This window comes from Thamnophis sirtalis, unplaced genomic scaffold (assembly GCF_051295495.1).
Source record: "Thamnophis sirtalis isolate CommonGarterSnake01/CBP01778 unplaced genomic scaffold, rThaSir2_p1.2 scaffold_4, whole genome shotgun sequence".
NCBI lineage: Eukaryota > Metazoa > Chordata > Lepidosauria > Squamata > Natricidae > Thamnophis > Thamnophis sirtalis.
The window spans coordinates 131,470,015-131,489,117 of record NW_028261384.1 but is presented as its reverse complement, the minus strand read 5'-3'; the positions used below and the strand labels follow the sequence as shown (position 1 = coordinate 131,489,117).

The window sequence follows — 19,103 nt, the reverse complement described above, 5'->3', positions numbered from 1 at the left end:
AAAATAGTTATAGAAAACTGAATTTCAGCTCATTTTATTGCTGCTTTGAAATGGCTAATGCATTGGCAGTGATTTCATTTTTAATTCCCTCGGTTATCCTTACATCTTGCAGCTGTCCATCCTAAAAGGGTCTGGATTTTTAAGATTGAAATGATTAAAACAAGCTGTTTCCTTGCTCATAGAAAGGACAGCTGTGCAGGGGTGATATAGCAATCCTTTGGCATTCATCCAATTGAAAATTAGTACAGGACACATCTTAAAAAGATGGGACCCTTTTGTGGCCACCTTCAGGATTTTTAAAAAACCATTGTAGAAAGTTAGCACCCACCCCTTTCCTAGAAGAATGAAATATTCTAGGAAATATTAAAAAGGCAAAATATTACAGTATAAGAGGCACTCCTCCCCCCCCCCAAAAAAGGGTGAAAATCTGGGTGTGTCTTTATACACTGAATACAGCACTTTTGGCCTCCTGAAACCCCACCCCCTTCACAAAAATGGATGTGGAGAGGCTTGGGAGGTGCTCCTGGGGGCTGGGGAGGGCACAAATGAGTGGAAATTAGCCTTTTTGCCCCCCCAGCCCCCAGGAGTACTTTGAAGGCCTCTCAAATGCTGCATGTCCCATTTTCCACAAAAAAATCAAGGTGTGCAGAGGGTTTGGGGGGCCTGCAGAGGGGGGGGCTTTTAAATGTATCTCTTCAAAATCTTGGTGCATTGTAGGAAGTTATCACCCAGCCTTCTCCCAGAAAAATGAAATATCCTAGGAAATATTTAAAAGGCAGAATATTTCTCTGGATGCGAAAAGAAAGAAACGTGTTTTAAAAGACAGAATAGCTGCCTGCAGCTTCCTGCCCATCCCCCTTTGCCAATGAGCCATTAAAGCCTTAGCTAGTCCACTTTACACAATAAAGAGTTCTCCCCTTCAGCTCCAGGGGGATGGGATTAAGGCATGATAATATTGGCCCTTTACCCAATTCCCCACATGGCATCTGAGAACTCAACCAAACTTGAATTCAAAACGCAGCCTAGAGAGTTGCCCGTGCATGGGCCCATGGGAGTGTGAAATATTCTGCCTTTTCAATATTTCCTAGGATATTTCATTTTTCTGGGAGAAGGCTGGATGATAACTTCCTACAGGGAGAGGCATCAGGATTTTAGAGGCGCTTAGGTGGGGCATGGCCAAAAAAGGGTTGGGAACCACTGCCTTAGAGCTTAGCCTTTCCCAGTCCTGTGTTAAGAGCCACCTACTTTGTCAAAAAAAAAAAAAAGACCTCAACATTCTGTAGGAGGTTAAAACCCACTCCTCTCCTAGAAAAATGAAATATCCTGGGAAATATTGAAAAGGTAGAATGTTACATTTCCCTGGGTCAGAAATAGAGAAACATGTTTTTAAGGCAGGGGGCAGACTCACTCTTAATAGCCCTCACCTTTATCAATGGGCCATTAAAAGGCCTGAGCCAGTCTATTCTACATAACAAAGATCTCCCCCTTCAGCTCCTGGGTGATGGGATTAATGCATGATGGTATTAGCCCTTTACCCATCTCACCACAGGGTACCTTGGGAAGAAGCAATGCTCAACCAAATGAAGATTCACAGCCTACAGGGTTGCCCCTGAATGGCTCCATGGGAGCCTGACAACCAATCAGGATACAAGATCAAGATCAAAGGCCAGAGAGGGCATTAAACCAGGAACTTTCAGCATCTTGGTCTCTTCTTCTTCACCCAACATCTGGAAGCATGTGATCCCCCTTCTCCGTTCAGGAGCTCAAGCCATGTGATCCCGTCCACCCTTAAACCATCTTTCCAAGCAGCCTCCATGTCTCCAGTGTCTTCCCCCACACACACACTTGGAGCTGAACCCAGATGGACATTTCTTCCAACAATTTCAAAAAGATATTAAGTGTCTCGCATCCAAGAATGGGTGGCTAATATGTATCCTTCCTTAAATAAGCCAGCTAAGCCTTGTCACTTCATCTCATGTGTGTGTGTGTGTGTGTGTGTGTGTGTGTGTGTGAGAAGATCAAAGGCCAGAGAGGGCATTAAACCAGGAACTGTATGTATGTATATATGTATATATATAGGGTTCATTCTGCATAGCTCCATGTTTAGAAGGTGCAAAATACACATAGTTTGGAAAATAAAGCAACAACATAAGTAAGTAAGAATGCACAAGGAAGGAGGGAATGAAGGAGAGAAGGAAGGGGGAAGGAAGGAGGAAGAGAAGGAGAGAAGAATGGAGGGAGGGAAGGAGAGAAGGAGAAGAAAGGAGGGAGGGAAGGAAGAAGAAGTAGGATTGTTGTAAGATAAGATGGGTTTATGGGATGGTAAGAAAGCAATTTCAAGTATATTGTCAACTGTAGGGGAGAACAATTGTTACAAATACATATTATTAATAACAGTTATGAGATCATATAATTGTGAATGTATATATGAGAAATAAAAAATTTAAACACACACAAACACAAAAGAATGCACAAAGAATGCACATGCGTTGTAATAGGCAAGTACAGGGCGCTTCCCATTTCCTTTCCCTCAGCCTAGCGAGGAGTGTGTGCAAAGGGTGGGTTCGGCACAGAGACGAAAGAGCCGCGGGTTGCAGGCGTCCGTTGCTTCGGCCCCCATGCCCGCCACTCCCCCCACCCTCGCTCCCTTGCCGCACCAGTACAATTACCTACTTCCGGCCGGCTAGGGCTGCGCTACTCATTGCACATTTTCCCAGTTGCATGTTGCACGTCCTTCCCTCTACAGCGGGGGTTTTCAGCTGCGCCACGGGCTGCCTGCCCGGTTTCGTATCCCAGAGCTCTAGTCGCACGACTGACTCATTGGGCATCCCGGAGCAGCTCTGCTTGCCAGCTAAATTTTTTTTTTATTAGAATCTAACACAACCAAAGGCAAGGAGAGAGGGGAATAAACTATTTCTTCATTCTGTCTCTAGTAAAATGTACACCTTTCCTTCGCCCTGATTACTTTGTAAAAGGAGCAGCATGTAAGCAAGTCTTTAATTCAATGTTTTGGCCGCCAAAATGAATAAAGCCAGGAGAAAAACAGACCTATTTAGACCAAAGTAGATCTATTTTGAGGGTGTTTTTTTTTTCTAGAATGGGATCATCCAAACCACATCCTAGAAAAAGTTGCCTCTCAAATCCAAACTCTATTTACATGTAAATTAATACATTGGTTTACTTTGTAATATGTTGCGATTTCAGAAGAACAATTAGAAATTCTCTCAAATATGCAAATTTGGGGCGTTCTGTCCAATGTTATGGGTTTTTTTTCCTGGTTGGAAATTTGCTGTCCTAAAAGCTATATTAATAGTTTAATATGGAAACCATATTCCAGGAATCATCTTAGTAAAAATAATATAGTCAAGTCCCATTCATAGCTAGCTAGAAAGAAATGGGCATGTATGTATGTATTTTATCAGTTATTCAAGAATTCCAAATCGATTTTGAGTTGCCGGTCTAGGGGCTTTTTTTTCAGCTGCTCGTGTTTTGGAAATAATATGAAAAGTGTATTAAACTGCGACTCTCAAATATAATAAATGAATTTTCCGAAAGAAAACCCCCTCATCATTCTGGGCAATAGCTTTTTTCCCGCCAACAGAAAATGTACTGATTGGCGTGTTTGAAACTCCAGTGGCTTTTTCTGATTGGACAAAATCGAATTAACCGGCCATTGCTTCAAGGCGGGAGGTAGTGAACGCTCCTCCTTCTAGTTTTCCTTCTGGTCGGATTCCTCTGCATATAAGGCGCCGGCGCACGGGCGATAAAGTCAGTAGTTTTTCTGTTTAGGAAGAGAGAGCATCGCAGTCATGTCTGGTCGCGGAAAAGGAGGCAAAGGGTTGGGGAAAGGAGGCGCTAAGAGGCACCGTAAAGTCCTTCGCGATAACATCCAGGGCATCACCAAGCCGGCCATCCGCCGTCTGGCTCGCCGCGGAGGTGTGAAGCGTATTTCGGGCTTGATCTACGAGGAGACTCGCGGCGTCTTGAAAGTCTTCCTGGAGAACGTGATTCGCGACGCTGTCACCTACACCGAGCACGCCAAGAGGAAGACGGTCACCGCCATGGACGTGGTCTACGCTTTGAAGCGCCAGGGCCGCACCCTCTACGGCTTCGGCGGTTAAAACCTTCGAACATTTACTTCTAAACTAAACAAAAAAGGCCCTTTTAAGGGCCAATCACATTTTCCTTAAAAAAGCTGTTGGTTGCGATTTAAATTTCGAAAGGAAACTTCTTGGGTGTTAGAGGTGAATTATAAAGATACTAAAAAAAATAAAAGGACAAATTGAGTGCAGCCTATGTGATGTCAAGCTTTCTATATTAACTACATTATGGCTGCTTTCCTGTGGTTTCTATACGGCTGTTGGCGTCGTTTCTCGGGGCCCGTGCTGGGGAAAAACTCATTTTCCAGAGAGGGCTGTTCCATATGTTTGTCTTTGTCTTTATATTAGTGTTTGTACATGTCTATAGGTGCGTGTACGTATGTGTCTTTGTATGTTTGTGTATTAACTACACAAAACACCGTTTAAAGCAACTGGTCCCTTTTAATAATTTAAAACAATGCAGCCAAAAGACCGAACAAGCATTTCGTATTGACTCGTCACTACCTACCGTACATTACAATTAACACGGTTAGAATCCGCCTCCAAATATAAAATCTAGCAAGAGCATTAATTAAGCCTATATATAGAAAGCACACAATGAGAAGCCCTGTGCGCCCCCTGGAGGTGTAGATCGACAAAATACTTTGATATACAAAGTTGCAAAAGGAAGTGGTTTACGTTCAGTATGGAGGTGTGTGTGTCCCGATGGCGTTGTTTCATGGTTGGAAAAAAACCTTGGCCAATTTGCAGTAGAAAGGCAAATATTTCCAAGCAGCAGAGTGGCGCAGCGGAAGCGTGCTGGGCCCATAACCCAGAGGTCGATGGATCGAAACCATCCTCTGCTAAAATTACTTTTGTCCTTTCCTTGCCAGAGATGGCACTTATTTAAGCTACAATTAACCATCCAATGCTTACTTTCTCTATGGTACATCATTTTGGGAGAAAGGGGGGAGAGAACAACAAAAGCTCATCAATGATGCTTCTGATCAAAAGATGATTGATGGGTGCAGCCTGCTGCTCCTCCCTTAGAAAAATAAATCATTTTTTTAAAAATGAAGTTTTGCATTATGATGGCCTCAACTGCAAATACAAACCAGATACGATAAAAAGACATGAAAACGCATGGCTTTTATAAAGGACAGACAATCTTTGATCAGATATTGTTTAACCGGGATTGAAAAATTGATTAAAAAAAATAAATCCATTTCAGGGGTGCAAAATACGTGACTGGAAGCTTAACATATGAATACCCTTCTAAGAATCTCTGCCGTTTGACAGTCTTTTCCAGTCAGTTCTGTGCACCCCAAATCAGTGGGAATTAATCTTAAAATGAAAATAGAATTGCGGGCTCAGATCTCCTTTGATCTTTATTGGTAGTTGATTAGAAATTTCCTTGAAAAGAAGTCTTGAATGAAAATAGGTAAAGGAAATTTGGACCCCCTGTACTATCATTTCCCAACTATTGACAAATCCTACATAAAATTATTACAGACATGACAGTTCTTGTTGCAATTTTACTCCCAGCCTTCATGTCAAACATGTACATATCTGTGCTTGTAAGTACATATACGTCCCTAGGAAAACACACACACACACACACACACACAGGGAGGGAGGGGGAGGAGAGAGAGAGAGAGTGTGTCAGCCTCTGTTTTGCTGCTTGCTTTTTGGCTGCCATTCATTGAAATGGGGAGGGGGGCATGGTATTTGGGTGAGGGAAGTATTCTGTGCAGGAGGGACTGTAATAAGGGAGATGTTCTCACCATCTACTGCGCATGCTGCAGAGAGAGGCCAACTGTCCGGCATTCCAACCTGATGATGATTTTTGACGAAGTCTCCCACATGACACCTGTGGTGGACTATAGGATGGGGTTACCAAGGGGAGGGGATTGGGTCACATATTGATATCTATGATTATACACGCTTTTGCCTCAGATCTTGCTTTGCCTAGCTACTATCTACTCATGGCCAGTGAAAGTACTCTTAATTCTGCAAAATGGAGTTGAGTGGTTTCTTTCTTGGTTACTGAGCGAAGCAGCCCTGAGAGTGAGAGTGAGTGAGTGAGAGAAAGAGAGAGGGGGGGAGGGAGAGAGGGAGGGAGGGAGAGAATTTGGCCATTGTGTGCGTGATAGGCCCATCCACCCACCTCCCACCTCTTTGTCTTTTTTATTTCAGGTGTTGAAAGAAATGTCCTTCTGGGTTCAGCTCCAAGTGGGGAAGAAGACACTGGAGACATGGAGGCTGCTTGGAAAGATGGTTTATTGTTGGACAGGGCCACATGGATTGAGCCCTGAACAGAAAAGGTGATCACATGCTTCAATGTTGGTGGAGAAGAAGAGAAGGGCTGAAGGAGGGCCTTGCTAGGCTTTTTATACCCTGTTTAGTCCCACCCCTCTGTTTCCTGTTCCTGTGTAAGAAATGTATTCTGATTGGTTGTCAGACTCCCATGGGGCCATGCAGGCCGTACTCTCTAGGCTGTGATGAGTTCTCAGATGCCATGTGGAGAGTTGAGCAACCTTCCAATATCCCTTCCCCCTGCGGCTGCAGTGGAGAAGTCTTTATTATGTAAAGTGGGCTAGCCTGGCCTTCTCAATGGCCTATTGACAAAGTGGGGATGGGCAGGAAGCTACAGGCAACTCTTCTGTCTTTTAAAGCATGTTTCTTTCTTTTCACATCCAGAGAAATATTCTGCCTTTTCAATATTTCCTAGGATCTTTCATTTTTCTGGTAGAGGGCTGGATGATAACTTCCCACACAGGCATGTTAATCGATGGAGGTTTAGCTCCTATTCCATTGATGGAGAACCTTTTGGGCATCGAGTGCCCAAACCAGAATGCATGTGCATTAGTGGTGGGTTCCGGACAGTACGCCCCAGTAAGGGCGTACCAGCAGCAGCTGGGAACATTGCCACCATACTGGAACGGTGCTTCTGCTGGGCCCACCTGTCCGCCCTCGTTCCTTACCTCTTTTTAAGCTAGCGGGCCATTTGCGCCTGTGCGCGCAGCGTACTGAGCCTCCGCCGAGCAGCTGGAGCATCACAGGGTGGTGGGTGCACAAATGGCCCACTAGCTTAAAAAGAGATAAGGAACAAGGGAGGACGGCCCTGTAGCAGTGTACTGGTTGCGACGAGATCCGGAACCCACCACTGATGTGCATGTGTGCCAGAGGCACACACACCCCCCGGGCCGTCTGGCCTTTGGGTTTTCAATATATGCATGAGTGGTGGCCAGCTGATGTTCGTGCACACCGGATCACCAGAAACCCGAAAACCATCTGGCCAGTGTACACAGGTCTGTTTTTGGGGGGCGGGGATGTTTTGGGCCATTTTCCCACACTCCGGCACCCGCAAAGACCAGCTGATTGGCGCACCCACCCACACAAATAATCTGTCATACTGTACAACATCCTCAGGGCAGAAGATTTGCAGGATGACTGCCCTATTTAATAACGTTACATTTATTTTTGCTGCCTTGAGTTATTTATAAAAAAACAAAGGCAGGGATTAAAAATATGAAAGAGGAAGAGAGAGGATGAGGGAGAGGAGGAGAAGAATTCTACATCGTGCCGCCACTGGGTGGCAGCAAAGAGTCGCAGCTTCCTACCTCTTTTGTGCCCCCTGGTGGTTGTCCAGATTTTTCCAGCCAAAATTGTGCCCCAATCTTCCCGAGATCCACACCACAGTGGGCTTGTCACATCTTTAATTTCCAAAATGAATGGCTGAAGCTAAACCCTTTAAAGACCAGGTCATAATTTCAGGGCATGGTTTTATCCCCTTCCTCCCTCCCTCCCTCCCTCCCTAGCTCCCTCCTTCCTTCCTTCTCTCCTTCCGTCCTTTCCTGAAACCAACTTCCGTGTTTTTCTTTCTCCATCGTCTTCGTGCCTCCCTCCCTCCCTCCCTTTCTTCTGTCCTTCCTTCCTTCCTTCCTTCCATCCATCCTTCCCTCCCTCCTCCCTCCCTCGCTTCCTCCTTCTTTCCTTCCTTGAAACCAACTTCGGTGTTCCTCTTCCTCCAGCGTCTTCGTGCTTCCTTTTGTTCCAAAACGGCAAAACCTGCAGCCAAGTTTTGCCGGGAGAGAGAAAAGAAAGGGGCAAAAAAAAAATCGCCTTGTGGTTCATGAAAATGGGCTCGTCCGGGATTTGAACCCGGGACCTCTCGCACCCGAAGCGAGAATCATACCCCTAGACCAACGAGCCACGTCCTGCAAAGCAGCTTCCCGTCATCCCCTTCTCGAGCTTATGACATCACTATTGCCGCTGCTTCTACGGAAATTAAGGGAGCGCCTTTGCCCTTTCGTTCCCGCGTTCAGTCTACAATGAAAGGAAGCCCCAAAATGTGGATTTACACGCCGAGGGAAAGAAAGGGAATTCACCTTGAAAGCTTCCCATGCCCCGATTTACGCCAGGAAGCTTTGCAAATTCGATTCAGGCTCGATTCAGAGCTTATACACCGAAGAAAAATTCCTTCTGTAGCCAATTCTTTTCTTTTCTTTTCTTTTCTTTTCTTTCTTTCTTTCGCTTCTCCTCCTCCTTCCTTCCTTCCCTCCCTTTTTCTTCGTCCTTCTTTCTTTCTTCTCCTCCTCTTTCCTTCCTTCTTCTTTCTTCTTCCTTCTTCCTTCCTTCCTTCTTCTTCCTCCTTCCTCTTTTCTTCTTCCTTCCTCCTATCTTTCTCCTTCCTTCTTTCTCCTTCTTTCTTCCTTTTTCCTCCTTCCTTCTCTTCCTTATTTCTTCTTCCTCCTTCCTTATTCCTTCCATCTATCTTTCTTCTTCTTTCTTTCTTTCTTTCTCCTTCCTCCTTCTATTCCTTCTTTCTTTCTTATTCTTCTCCTCCTCCTCCCTCCCTTCCTTCATTTTTTCTTCATCCTTCTTTCTTTCTCCTTCTCCTCTTTCCTTCCTTTTTCTTTCTTTCTTCTTCCTTCTTCCTTCTTTCTCCTTCCTTCTTCTTCCTTCCTCCTCCTTCTTCCTTCCTTCTTCCTCCTTCCTCCTTTCTTTTTCCTTCCTCCTATCTTTCTTCTTCTATCTTTCTCCTTCTTTCTTTCTTTTTCCTCCTTCCTTCCTTCTTCCTTCCTTCTTCTTCCTCCTCCTTCCTCCTCCTTCCTCCTTCATTCCATCTATCTTTCTTCTTCTTCTTTCTTTCTCCTTCTTCCTTCTTTCTTTCTTCTTCTTCTTCCTTCTTTTCTTTCTTCTTTCTTCTTCCTTCTTCTTTCTTCCTTCTATCTTTCTTCTTCCTTCCATCTTTTTTTCTTTCTTTCTTTCTTTCTTTCTTTCTTTCTTTCTTTCTTTCTTTCTTTCTTTCTTTCTTTCTTTCTTTCTTTTCTTTCTTTCTTCTTATTCTTCACCCGCGCGGCTCTTCCTTAGGCACAAAACCTGTGACATCTATGGAGATTCGCAGTCATCCAGTTCAGAGTTGAAGAAGCTTCTTGGAGGAGAAGCGAAACGTCTTCAAACAAAAACTAGAAAGTCCAGTTGCCTCTTGAAACCCCCGTGATCTTTCCAAGTTTTTGCCCTCGGTCAGAACAAGCCAGCTGTACGGCAATCTCAGTTTGGCCTTTTCTGCTTACCGGGGAGCCCTGGAAAGGGTGCCTCTGAGCATAGGCAGAGGGTGCTCCTCTTAACCTCACCCCACGCTTTGTGGTTTGTGTTGATGTTTAAGCACGGAGACAACCTTTCTCCGGCCTTAAAGCAGCCAAACCTGTAAATCCCCAGTCGCCGAGAACACAGAAATGATGCACTAGGAAAGTGGAGGAAATGAATTTCAATTTAGCTTCCTTCAATTACAAATGATGAGTTTTGCTATAAGAGAAGCATTCCGAAAACCTGGGAGTAGCTACTCCTCGTTAGTATAGTGGTGAGTATCCCCGCCTGTCACGCGGGAGACCGGGGTTCGATTCCCCGACGGGGAGAGTGAATTTTTTTTTTCTTTCATTTTCACAAAACATTAGGGATCTTTAAACATTTTTTTAATACACTTTCATTTGCACACACATTTATTATGGGTCTTTAAACATTTTTTAATACACTTTCATTTTCACACACATTTATTAGGGGTCTTGAAACATTTAATATACTTTCATTTTCATAAAACATTAGGGGTCTTGAAACATTTCTTTTAAAAAGAATTATACGTTTTTTTTTCTTTAATATACACAGGTGCTTAATGAACGGTATATTGTCTGAGTTAATTTGCTTATACAAAAGAATAATAGTAGTACTGATAATAATAATAGTCATAATACACTTAAACAAATTCTTAATACAATTTCATGTTCACAAACATTATTAGGGGTTCTTAAACATTTCTTAATTAATTAATTAATCTCAGTCTCGGTGCAGGAGGGTCATGCAATACACCCCTTATTATTTTATTTTTTATATGTATAATTTGTTTTAAGTTTCCAATTCTGAGCCCTTAAACGACGTGTCACGTCTGAATTCGCCCTTCTCCTAATGCAATTGTTATGCCTGCAGGCAGCCCTTGATTTCGGCTCCAAATTCCCACGTGGGGGTGGTTACATTTTAAGCACCCACATGGGGTCTTTGACACGCGTGTATCTTTTAAAAGGATATCCATCCTAAAAAGCCACTGAAACATTTCTTGTCTTATAAAGGCAATTCTGACCTGCAGAAACCCACGCGGCCGCTAGATGGCAGCGCAATCCCACCCACCTCTTGTCTCTGGATTTTTGCAGGTTTGGGATTTTAAAAAAAGTTATGATTAGGAACCAATAAAGGAGTCAATAATAGAGGAAGCGTCTCCTTCCTAGAATTCCCTACCAGGAGATGGAACTGAAGACCTTTTAAATCCGGGAACGTATGAACGCGAAAAATATAGGTTCCACCGAGATTTGAACTCGGATCGCTGGATTCAGAGTCCAGAGTGCTAACCATTACACCATGGAACCTTGCTTAAAATTGCCTTATTTTCGCTCATATTTCATATACATTGATGCTCAAGGGTGATTATGTTGATAAATTTAGATATTTTCTTGAAAGTAGCTACAATTTTAACTTTCTCATTTAGATGCAAGTTTCAGGAGATTTAAATTTATTTCTAAATAAAAAAGATTGGATCTACTTTTGCCATTGCCTATAAAAATATTATGGATAGTCTGATCTGAAAAATCATTAAATAAATATTTTTTTCCATTAAGAAAGAGAGAGAAAAGATCAAAACCATGCATCATTCATTTTTTTAATTGAAAATGAATAGGCCATTGGCAGATACAATATTTTTTTTAAAAAACAACAGTATAGATATTCCAATGAAACGAATTCTTGGTCTAGTTAGTAGTTTCTGTTTTGTTAGGTTTGTGGATCACTTTCCACTTAACAGCTTTAGAGGTACTCCTTGGTTAACAACTGACTCATTGAATCAATATTCAATATTCAATATTCAATATTCAATATTCAATATTCAATATTCAATATTCAATATTCAATATTCAATATTCAATATTCAATATTCAATATTCAGCATTCAGCATTCAGCATTCAGCATTCAGCATTCAGCATTCCGCATTCCGCATTCCGCATTCCACATTCCACATTCCACATTCCACATTCCACATTCAATATTCAGATGTTTGCAATTATAACAGTAATGAAAAGGTAAGTTTACCACCAATGCTCATATTTACAGATTTTGCAGATTGTGTAGTAAAGAAAGAGGAAATCAATTAATAAATTTAGTTTTGGAGTTCACTTAGCAACCACTTCACTTCATGACTAAGGTGCCACAATTAAGTGTGGTGGCTAAATGAGGGCTACCTGAATATATTACATGTATGAACCTAAACAGAGTACAGCTATAGAATAAAATCACCAATGACATAACATTAAAATTGATTGTAACAACATAAGATAAAATAAGGGGATGAATGGCTGGATGATTGTAATGTTTTGTTTATAATATAGCTCTATGATGTTTAAATGTGTTGCTTATCTTCCCATAACTATCATTCAACACTGTGGGAAGCCCCCACCCCCACAATGAAATATTTTAGGGGATTTTTTTTTAAAAGGCAGAATATTATATTTCCCCAAAGGAGAAATGGAGAAAAATCTTAACAATGGCAGAAAGCAGCCCCAGTTCTCCTGCCCTAGCCTCAAGCAGAAGCCTCAAGTTTTAAGAGATGGATATTTTGAATTTATTAAGAGAGACTGGACCTATCTATTCATAATACATTCAGCCACAGCTCCCACAGAAGGCTGGAGCTGGATTGAGAATTTCTATTTCTATTCTATCGGCTTCTTCTTGTGTGTGTGTGTGTGTGTGTTCTCCAACATGATTCTGGAATGCCTCAAGCAATTTCAAGCAAACTTGGTACACAGATGACTTACTCGCTGGAAACCAAGATGGTGGGGATAAAACGTGCCCTTGTGACCTCTAGACTGGACTACTGCAATGTGCTCTACATGGGGCAGCCCTTGAAGAGCATTCGGCGACTTCAGCTTGTCCAGAATGCAGCCGCGCGAGCGATCGTGGGTGCGCCTTGGTTCACCTATCCTCCGCGAGCTGCACTGGCTGCCTATTGGTCTCCGGATACGCTTCAAGGCGCTAGTCGTCACTTATAAAGCCCTTCATGGTATTGGACCTGGGTACTTGAGAGACCGCCTGCTGCCAATTACCTCCACTAGACCGATTAGATCCCACAGATTAGGCCTCCTCCGAATTCCATCCGCCGGCCAATGTCGACTGGCGACTACTCGGAGGAGGGCCTTCTCTGTGGCTGCTCCGACCCTCTGGAACGAACTCCCTGTGGAGATTTGAACCTTCACCACCCTCCAGGCCTTCCGCAAAGCCCTTAAAACCTGGCTGTTCCGACAGGCCTGGGGCTAAAGAACTGTTGCCCCCGCCTCGAATTGGTATGACTGTTGTGTTTTAATTATGCATTGTTTTTTTTGTCGTTTAAATTCTTGTTTGTATCCCCCTTCCCTGGTTGAGTTGTGAGCCGCCCTGAGTCCCCTTCGGGGGAAAAGGGCGGCATATAAATAAAATCAACATCAACATCAAAACACCCCTAAAACCCCTCGGAGTGTGTGTTCTATTAAGATACAGCCTGTTGTGCCTTAAAATGGCTTCTACTGTAGTGCTGTAAAAATGGCTTCTACTGTGCAGCGCAGTGGAGTTGCTGTGGTAACGGCTTCACAGTACTCCACCAGGGGGCTCCCTCTGGTAAGGGGGAAAATCCAACATTAGAAATTACGTTTGGTCCAGATATTTCTCCCCCTAGGAATAAATACTTGGACAATGGCGGATTATCGGCTAGTCCAGTGATGGTGAACCTTTTTTCCCTTAGGTGCCAAAAGCATGTGCGTGCGTGCCCACACCCATAATTAAATGCACCCCCATTGTGCCCACCTAAGCTTGAACATGTGACACATACACAGCTCATATTCTGACTTCTCATGTGCCCAGTAGTCCATTTTTTGCCCTCCCCAGACTTCAACAGGCTTTCCTGAAGCTTAGGGAGGGCGAAAAATGGACCAACGGGACCGAAGGAAGTTCGTTTCTGAACTTCCGGTGAGCTCGTTCAGCCCATTTTTCACAATCCACGGGCTCCAGAGGATTTCCTGAAGCCTAGGGAGGGCGAAAACGGCCTCCCCCGCCAGTGGTGGGTTGCAGGAGGTACACCCTGGTACGGGCGTACCGGAGCCTGCCCGGAGCACTGGGTATTATTCCAGTACAGTGCTCCGAAGGGCTCATCTGCCCGCCCGCATTCCTTACCTGTCTTTAAATCCTTCGGCACTTCTGCGCACAGTGAACAGTGCAAACAGCGCCTGCGGGACATTCTGCTGAGCAGCTGGAGCATCGCGGAGGCTCACAGAGGCATCACTGGATTGTAAGACACATGTGCACAATGCTCGCTTTCATGTGGGGGATGCCAGGCCCCATTGCCGCCGTACCAGTTGCAACGGGATCAGGAACCCACCACTGTCCCCCGCCCTCCGGAAGCCCGAAAAATCAGCTCAGTGTGCACACACGCGCTGGAGGTGATAGAGGGCAACGCCTCGTGTGCCCTCAGATATGGCTCTGCGTGCCATCTGTGGCCTGCATACCACAGCTTCCGCCATGATAGGGCTAGTCCATCATAAATATGAGTTGGTTTCCAAGCATCTGAATTTTGGCCACTTGACCTCGGGAACACTGCCGTGGTTTTATGTGTGAGAAATGGTCAGAAGTCTTATTTTTTCCAGTGCTGTTTTAATTTCGAATGGTCACTAAATGTAACTGTTATAAGTCAATTGCTACCAGTACTTAGCCTTAGGGGTGGGATTCAACCGGTTCGGACCAGTTCGGGCCCACCCGCCTACTCGCCCCTGGTAAGCTAGCTAAGCTTTACTTACCTATATCCTCTCAGCTGATTCGCGCCTCAGCTGTGTTACTCCCCAGAAGTAACGTGGAAGGTAAGTTTTGTTAAAACTCCGGATGTGTGCAGAGCACACACGCACACAAAGCACACAGTCACCGAACTGGTTGTCAAACCGGCAGGATCCCACCACTGAATTGCAGAGCCTATTTGAATTTGTCCATTTGCACCAGAACCCAATTCTTAAAATCCCTCATCTTATTATTAGTTGTAGGCTGGCAGCTGATCATCCCAGACAAAGTATATTTAAACCAGCGGTGGAATGCCTGCTAGGAATATCAGGTACTGTTCTGATACGGTGCTCCATAAGGCCAGGTCCGCCCTCCCTCCCTCCCTCCTTACCTGTCTTTGAGCCAATCAGGGCTTCTGCGCATGCACACGGAGCGTGCGGCACCTGCGCGACGCTCCGCCGAGCAGCTGGAGCATCGCAGAGCATTGCAGAGCATCACCGTACACATGTACGCATGCAGCGCTGTGCGTGTGCTGCGCATGTGCATGTAGTGGACGCCTGTCCCCATTGAAACGGGATCCAGAACCCACCACTGATCTAAACAGAGTTTCTCGTGCGTCTCAAGGAATAGCCTGAATCTACAGAACAAAGGTCATAAATTAAAGAGAACGAAGCAAGTTGGAACAGGTATTTTAATATTTACTTTGATCTTAAGACAGATGGCTTTCCAGTTGTAGTTGTGGCCGAGTGGTTAAGGCGATGGACTAGAAATCCATTGGGGTTTCCCCGCGCAGGTTCGAATCCTGCCAACTACGTAATTGGTTTTTTTTTCCCCCTCTTCCCTTCCCCTTTATTATCCCCCTAAATTATCAATTTAGAACCAAACCTTTTTAAAATGCTTTCATATTTACATTTCAAGGTTCACCATCTATTAGTGATCTTCTGCATTTACTAGTCCCCTTCTATTCAAGATAGAGGCTTCTCAATATTGCCCTAGTATTGGAAGGGAAATCCAGACTGCTTCCAAGCCGGGAGGAAAAAAAAAACTAGAAATAAAACGGAGGCTGGCTACAAGGAAAGAAAGTCTCTGTTTTTTCCCCAAAAACTTCAGTGACAGCAGCATGTTGCTGACAAAATGGCTGAGTTAGTGGGTGGATTTTTACAGGGTTCTGGGGTTTGAGATGCTCCAGGGGATTGTGCAATGAAGTGAGCCTTGTGGTTTTTACTATTCCAATGGGGGTGGGTTAATCCTATTGTCTCCCAAAGGTCCTGCCCTGTCCTTAGAATTTGAGTGGGGGGGGGGGAATGTAAATTCTTAATCCCATCACCTCCAGCCTGGCTTTTCTCATACATCTCATGAAATAGCATGAAACTATAGAACAAAAAAGATAAATTGAAGAGAACAAAGCAAATTAGAACAAGTATTTTAATATTTACTTTGATCTTAAAATAGGTGGCTTTCCAGTTGTAGTTGTGGCCGAGTGGTTAAGGCGATGGACTAGAAATCCATTGGGGTTTCCCCGCGCAGGTTCGAATCCTGCCAACTACGTAATTGGATTTTTTCCCCCTCTTCCTTTCCCCTTTATTATCCCCCTAAATTATCAATTTAGAACCAAGCCTTTTAAAAATGCTTCCATATTTACTTTTCAGCGTTCACCATCTACTAGCGATCTTCTGCATGTTCCGGTGCCCTTTTATTCAAGATGGAGGCTTCTCAATATTGCCCTAGTATTGGAAGGGAAATCCAGACTGCTTCCAAGCTGACAAAATGGCTGAGTTAGTGGGTGGGTTTTTACAGGGTTCTGGGGTTTGAGATGCTCCAGGGGGTTGTGCAATGTAGTGACCCTTGTGGTTTTTACTATTCCAATGCGGGTGGGTTAATCCTATTGTCTCCTAAAGGTTCTGTCCTGTCCTTAGAATTTGAGTTGGGGAGATGTAAATTCTTAATCCCATCAGCTCCCGCCTGGCTGAAGGTTTTTTAAAAAAATGAATAGATTGTCCCAGTTTTTCTGAATGTATATAAAACCTGCACACCTAAAGGTCAGCCTCTTCAAAGTTATTATGTTTGCTTATGGCAGGAACACTGGGCCTGCTTTCTGCCTTTGTTAAGATATTTCTCCATTTCCCTAACAGGAGATATTCACCATATTAGGAATAAATATTAATCTGGGGACAGGGGGCTTCCTACACTACTGTTTAGTGCATGAATAATACATACTTAAGATGTTTTAACAAGCTGTTAATTACTAACATGCACATACCGACTGAGTTAAAGCAACCTGTTTAGCAAAGTTTAGCTAAACCTGGGAAGCAGCATTTAAGAAAGTCTCATGTCCTTTGTTACTCCCTCTTATTGGTGTCATTATTATGATTGTCCCAAAGGTGCTTTTTTTCAAAAGGAAGATGTTGAAGATGTTTTAAGAAGCTTCTTCAGTTCATTATTAGGATTACCATTCAGCATGTACAATGAGAGTTTCTGTACTGAAGACAAATTCCTTGTGTAATCAGAGTTGGTCAAATAAAGTCTTGTCTTGTCTCCTCTCCTCTATTCTTGTCTTGTCTTGTCTTGTCTTGTCTTGTCTTGTATTCCATTCCATTCCATTCCATTCCATTCCCGTATTGTATTGTACTGTATTATATTGTATTCCATTCCATTCTATATTCTATTCTATTCTATTCTATTCTATTCTACTCTACTCTACTCTACTCTACTCTACTATACTATACTCTACTATACTATACTTACTCTACTCTACTCTACTCTACTATCCATTCCATTCTATATTTTCTATTCTAGTCTATTCTATTCTATTCTACTCTACTCTATTATCCATCCCATTCCATATTTTCTTTTCTATTCTATTCTATTCTATTCTATTCTATTCTATTCTATTCTATTCTATTCCACTCCACTCCACTCTACCCTACTCTACTCTAGTATCCATTCCATTCCATATTTTCTATTCTATTCTACTCTAATCTACTCTATTATCCATTCCATTCCATATTTTCTATTCTATTCTATTCTATTCTATTCTATTCTATTCTATTCTATTCTACTCTACTCTACTCTACTCTACTCTACTCTACTCTCTATTCTATTCCATATTTTCTATTCTATTCCATTCTAATCTATTCTATTATCCATTCCATATTTTCTATTCTATTCTATTCTATTCTATTCTATTCTAATTCTATTCTATTCTATTTACTCTACTCTCCATTCCATTCCATATTTTCTATTCTATTCTATTCTATTCTATTCTATTCTATTCTACTCTACTCTACTCTACTCTACTCTACTCTACTCTACTCTACTCTACTTTACTATCCATTCCATTCCATATTTTCTATTCTATTGTATTCTATTCTACTCTATTATCCATTCCATTCCATTCCATATTTTCTTTTCTTTTTTCTTTTCTTTTCTTTTCTTTTCTTTTCTTTTCTTTTCTTTTCTACTCTACTCTACTCTACTCTACTCTACTCTACTCTACTCTACATTACTGTATTCTATTCATGCTCTTTTTATCCGCCAGGTTTTTCTCATCCCTGCCCCCTCCCCAAGCTGTACCCCAACATCACAACTAAAGGGAGTCCTCAATTTACAACCATAATTGATCCCGACATTTCTGTTGTTAAGTGAGACCTTTGTTAAGTGAGTTTTGCCTCATTTTACAAGCTTTCGTGCCACAGTTGTTAAGTGCATCTCTGCACCTTAGCTAGTAACCCGGATGTTAAGTGAATCTGGCTTCCCCGTTGACGTCGCTTATCAGAAGAAGATCGCAAATTACATGACCCCAGCGAGACACAGCAATTATCATAAATACGAGTGGGTTGCATTTGAATTTTGATCACATGACCATGGGAATGCTGCCATGCTTTTTAAGTGTGGGGGGGAAAAATCATTTTGTTTCAGTTCTGTCGTACTTTTTAACGCTCACTAAATGAACTCTTGTAAGTCGAATTCCCAGAGGCTAAATACTTCGCCTATTTGAATTTGTCCATTTGCTCCGGAAGCAAATTCCTAAACTTCCTCCTTTTATTATTAGCTGTAGCCTGGCGTTAGGCCAGCGATCTTCCCAGACAGCTATACCTGAACAGAGTTTAGAATCAGAATAGATCTGGAAGGGACCTTGGAGGTCTTCTAGTCCAGCCTCCTGCTCAAGGAGGAGAACCTATACCATTTTACATAAGTGACTGCCCAGTCTCTCTTCTTAAAAGCCTCCAGGGATGGAGCATCTTGAAGGCAAATCGATCCACTGATTAATTGTTGTCACTGATGGGAAATTTATCCTTAATTCCAGGTTGCTACTCTCCTTGATTAGTTTCCATCCATTGTTTCTTGTCCTGCCCTCAGGTGCTTTGGAGAATAGCTTGTCCTCCTTCTCTTGGTGGCAGCTTCTCAAATACTGAAATACTGCTATCATGTCCCCTCACAGTCTTTCTATTCTCACACATCTCAAGAAATAACCTGAAACAACAGAACAAAAGGGGTAAATTAAAGAGAGCAAAGCAAGTTAGAACAGGTATTTCAATATTTACTTTCATCTTAAGACAGATGGCATTCCAGTCGTAGTTGTGGCCGAGTGGTTAAGGCGATGGACTAGAAATCCATTGGGGTTTCCCCGCGCAGGTTCGAATCCTGCCAACTACGTAATTGGATTTTTTCCCCTCTTCCTTTCC

The 19,103-nt window shown here is 43.0% G+C and overlaps 1 protein-coding gene and 7 non-coding genes across 8 annotated transcripts; 6 read left to right on the top strand and 2 right to left on the bottom strand.

The window, feature by feature from the left end:
• The first annotated feature begins 3,793 nt into the window (after positions 1–3,793).
• LOC148046649 (histone H4) lies at positions 3,794–4,289 on the top strand. The gene has a single exon (XM_087712077.1). It carries the CDS (start codon positions 3,810–3,812, stop codon positions 4,119–4,121), a length of 312 nt encoding a protein of 103 aa, XP_087568203.1. The 5' UTR covers positions 3,794–3,809; the 3' UTR covers positions 4,122–4,289.
• Positions 4,290–4,873: 584 nt separating this feature from the next.
• On the top strand, positions 4,874–4,945 carry TRNAM-CAU (transfer RNA methionine (anticodon CAU)). Its single transcript has one exon. It is a non-coding gene; the product is annotated as a tRNA-Met (tRNA).
• Positions 4,946–8,222: 3,277 nt separating this feature from the next.
• TRNAP-CGG (transfer RNA proline (anticodon CGG)) lies at positions 8,223–8,294 on the bottom strand. Its single transcript has one exon. It is a non-coding gene; the product is annotated as a tRNA-Pro (tRNA).
• A 1,634-nt stretch (positions 8,295–9,928) lies between these two features.
• On the top strand, positions 9,929–10,000 carry TRNAD-GUC (transfer RNA aspartic acid (anticodon GUC)). Its single transcript has one exon. It is a non-coding gene; the product is annotated as a tRNA-Asp (tRNA).
• A 927-nt stretch (positions 10,001–10,927) lies between these two features.
• Positions 10,928–10,999, bottom strand: TRNAQ-CUG (transfer RNA glutamine (anticodon CUG)). The gene has a single exon. It is a non-coding gene; the product is annotated as a tRNA-Gln (tRNA).
• A 4,151-nt stretch (positions 11,000–15,150) lies between these two features.
• On the top strand, positions 15,151–15,232 carry TRNAS-AGA (transfer RNA serine (anticodon AGA)). The gene has a single exon. It is a non-coding gene; the product is annotated as a tRNA-Ser (tRNA).
• Positions 15,233–15,884: 652 nt separating this feature from the next.
• TRNAS-AGA (transfer RNA serine (anticodon AGA)) lies at positions 15,885–15,966 on the top strand. Its single transcript has one exon. It is a non-coding gene; the product is annotated as a tRNA-Ser (tRNA).
• A 3,026-nt stretch (positions 15,967–18,992) lies between these two features.
• Positions 18,993–19,074, top strand: TRNAS-AGA (transfer RNA serine (anticodon AGA)). Its single transcript has one exon. It is a non-coding gene; the product is annotated as a tRNA-Ser (tRNA).
• Positions 19,075–19,103: the final 29 nt, after the last annotated feature.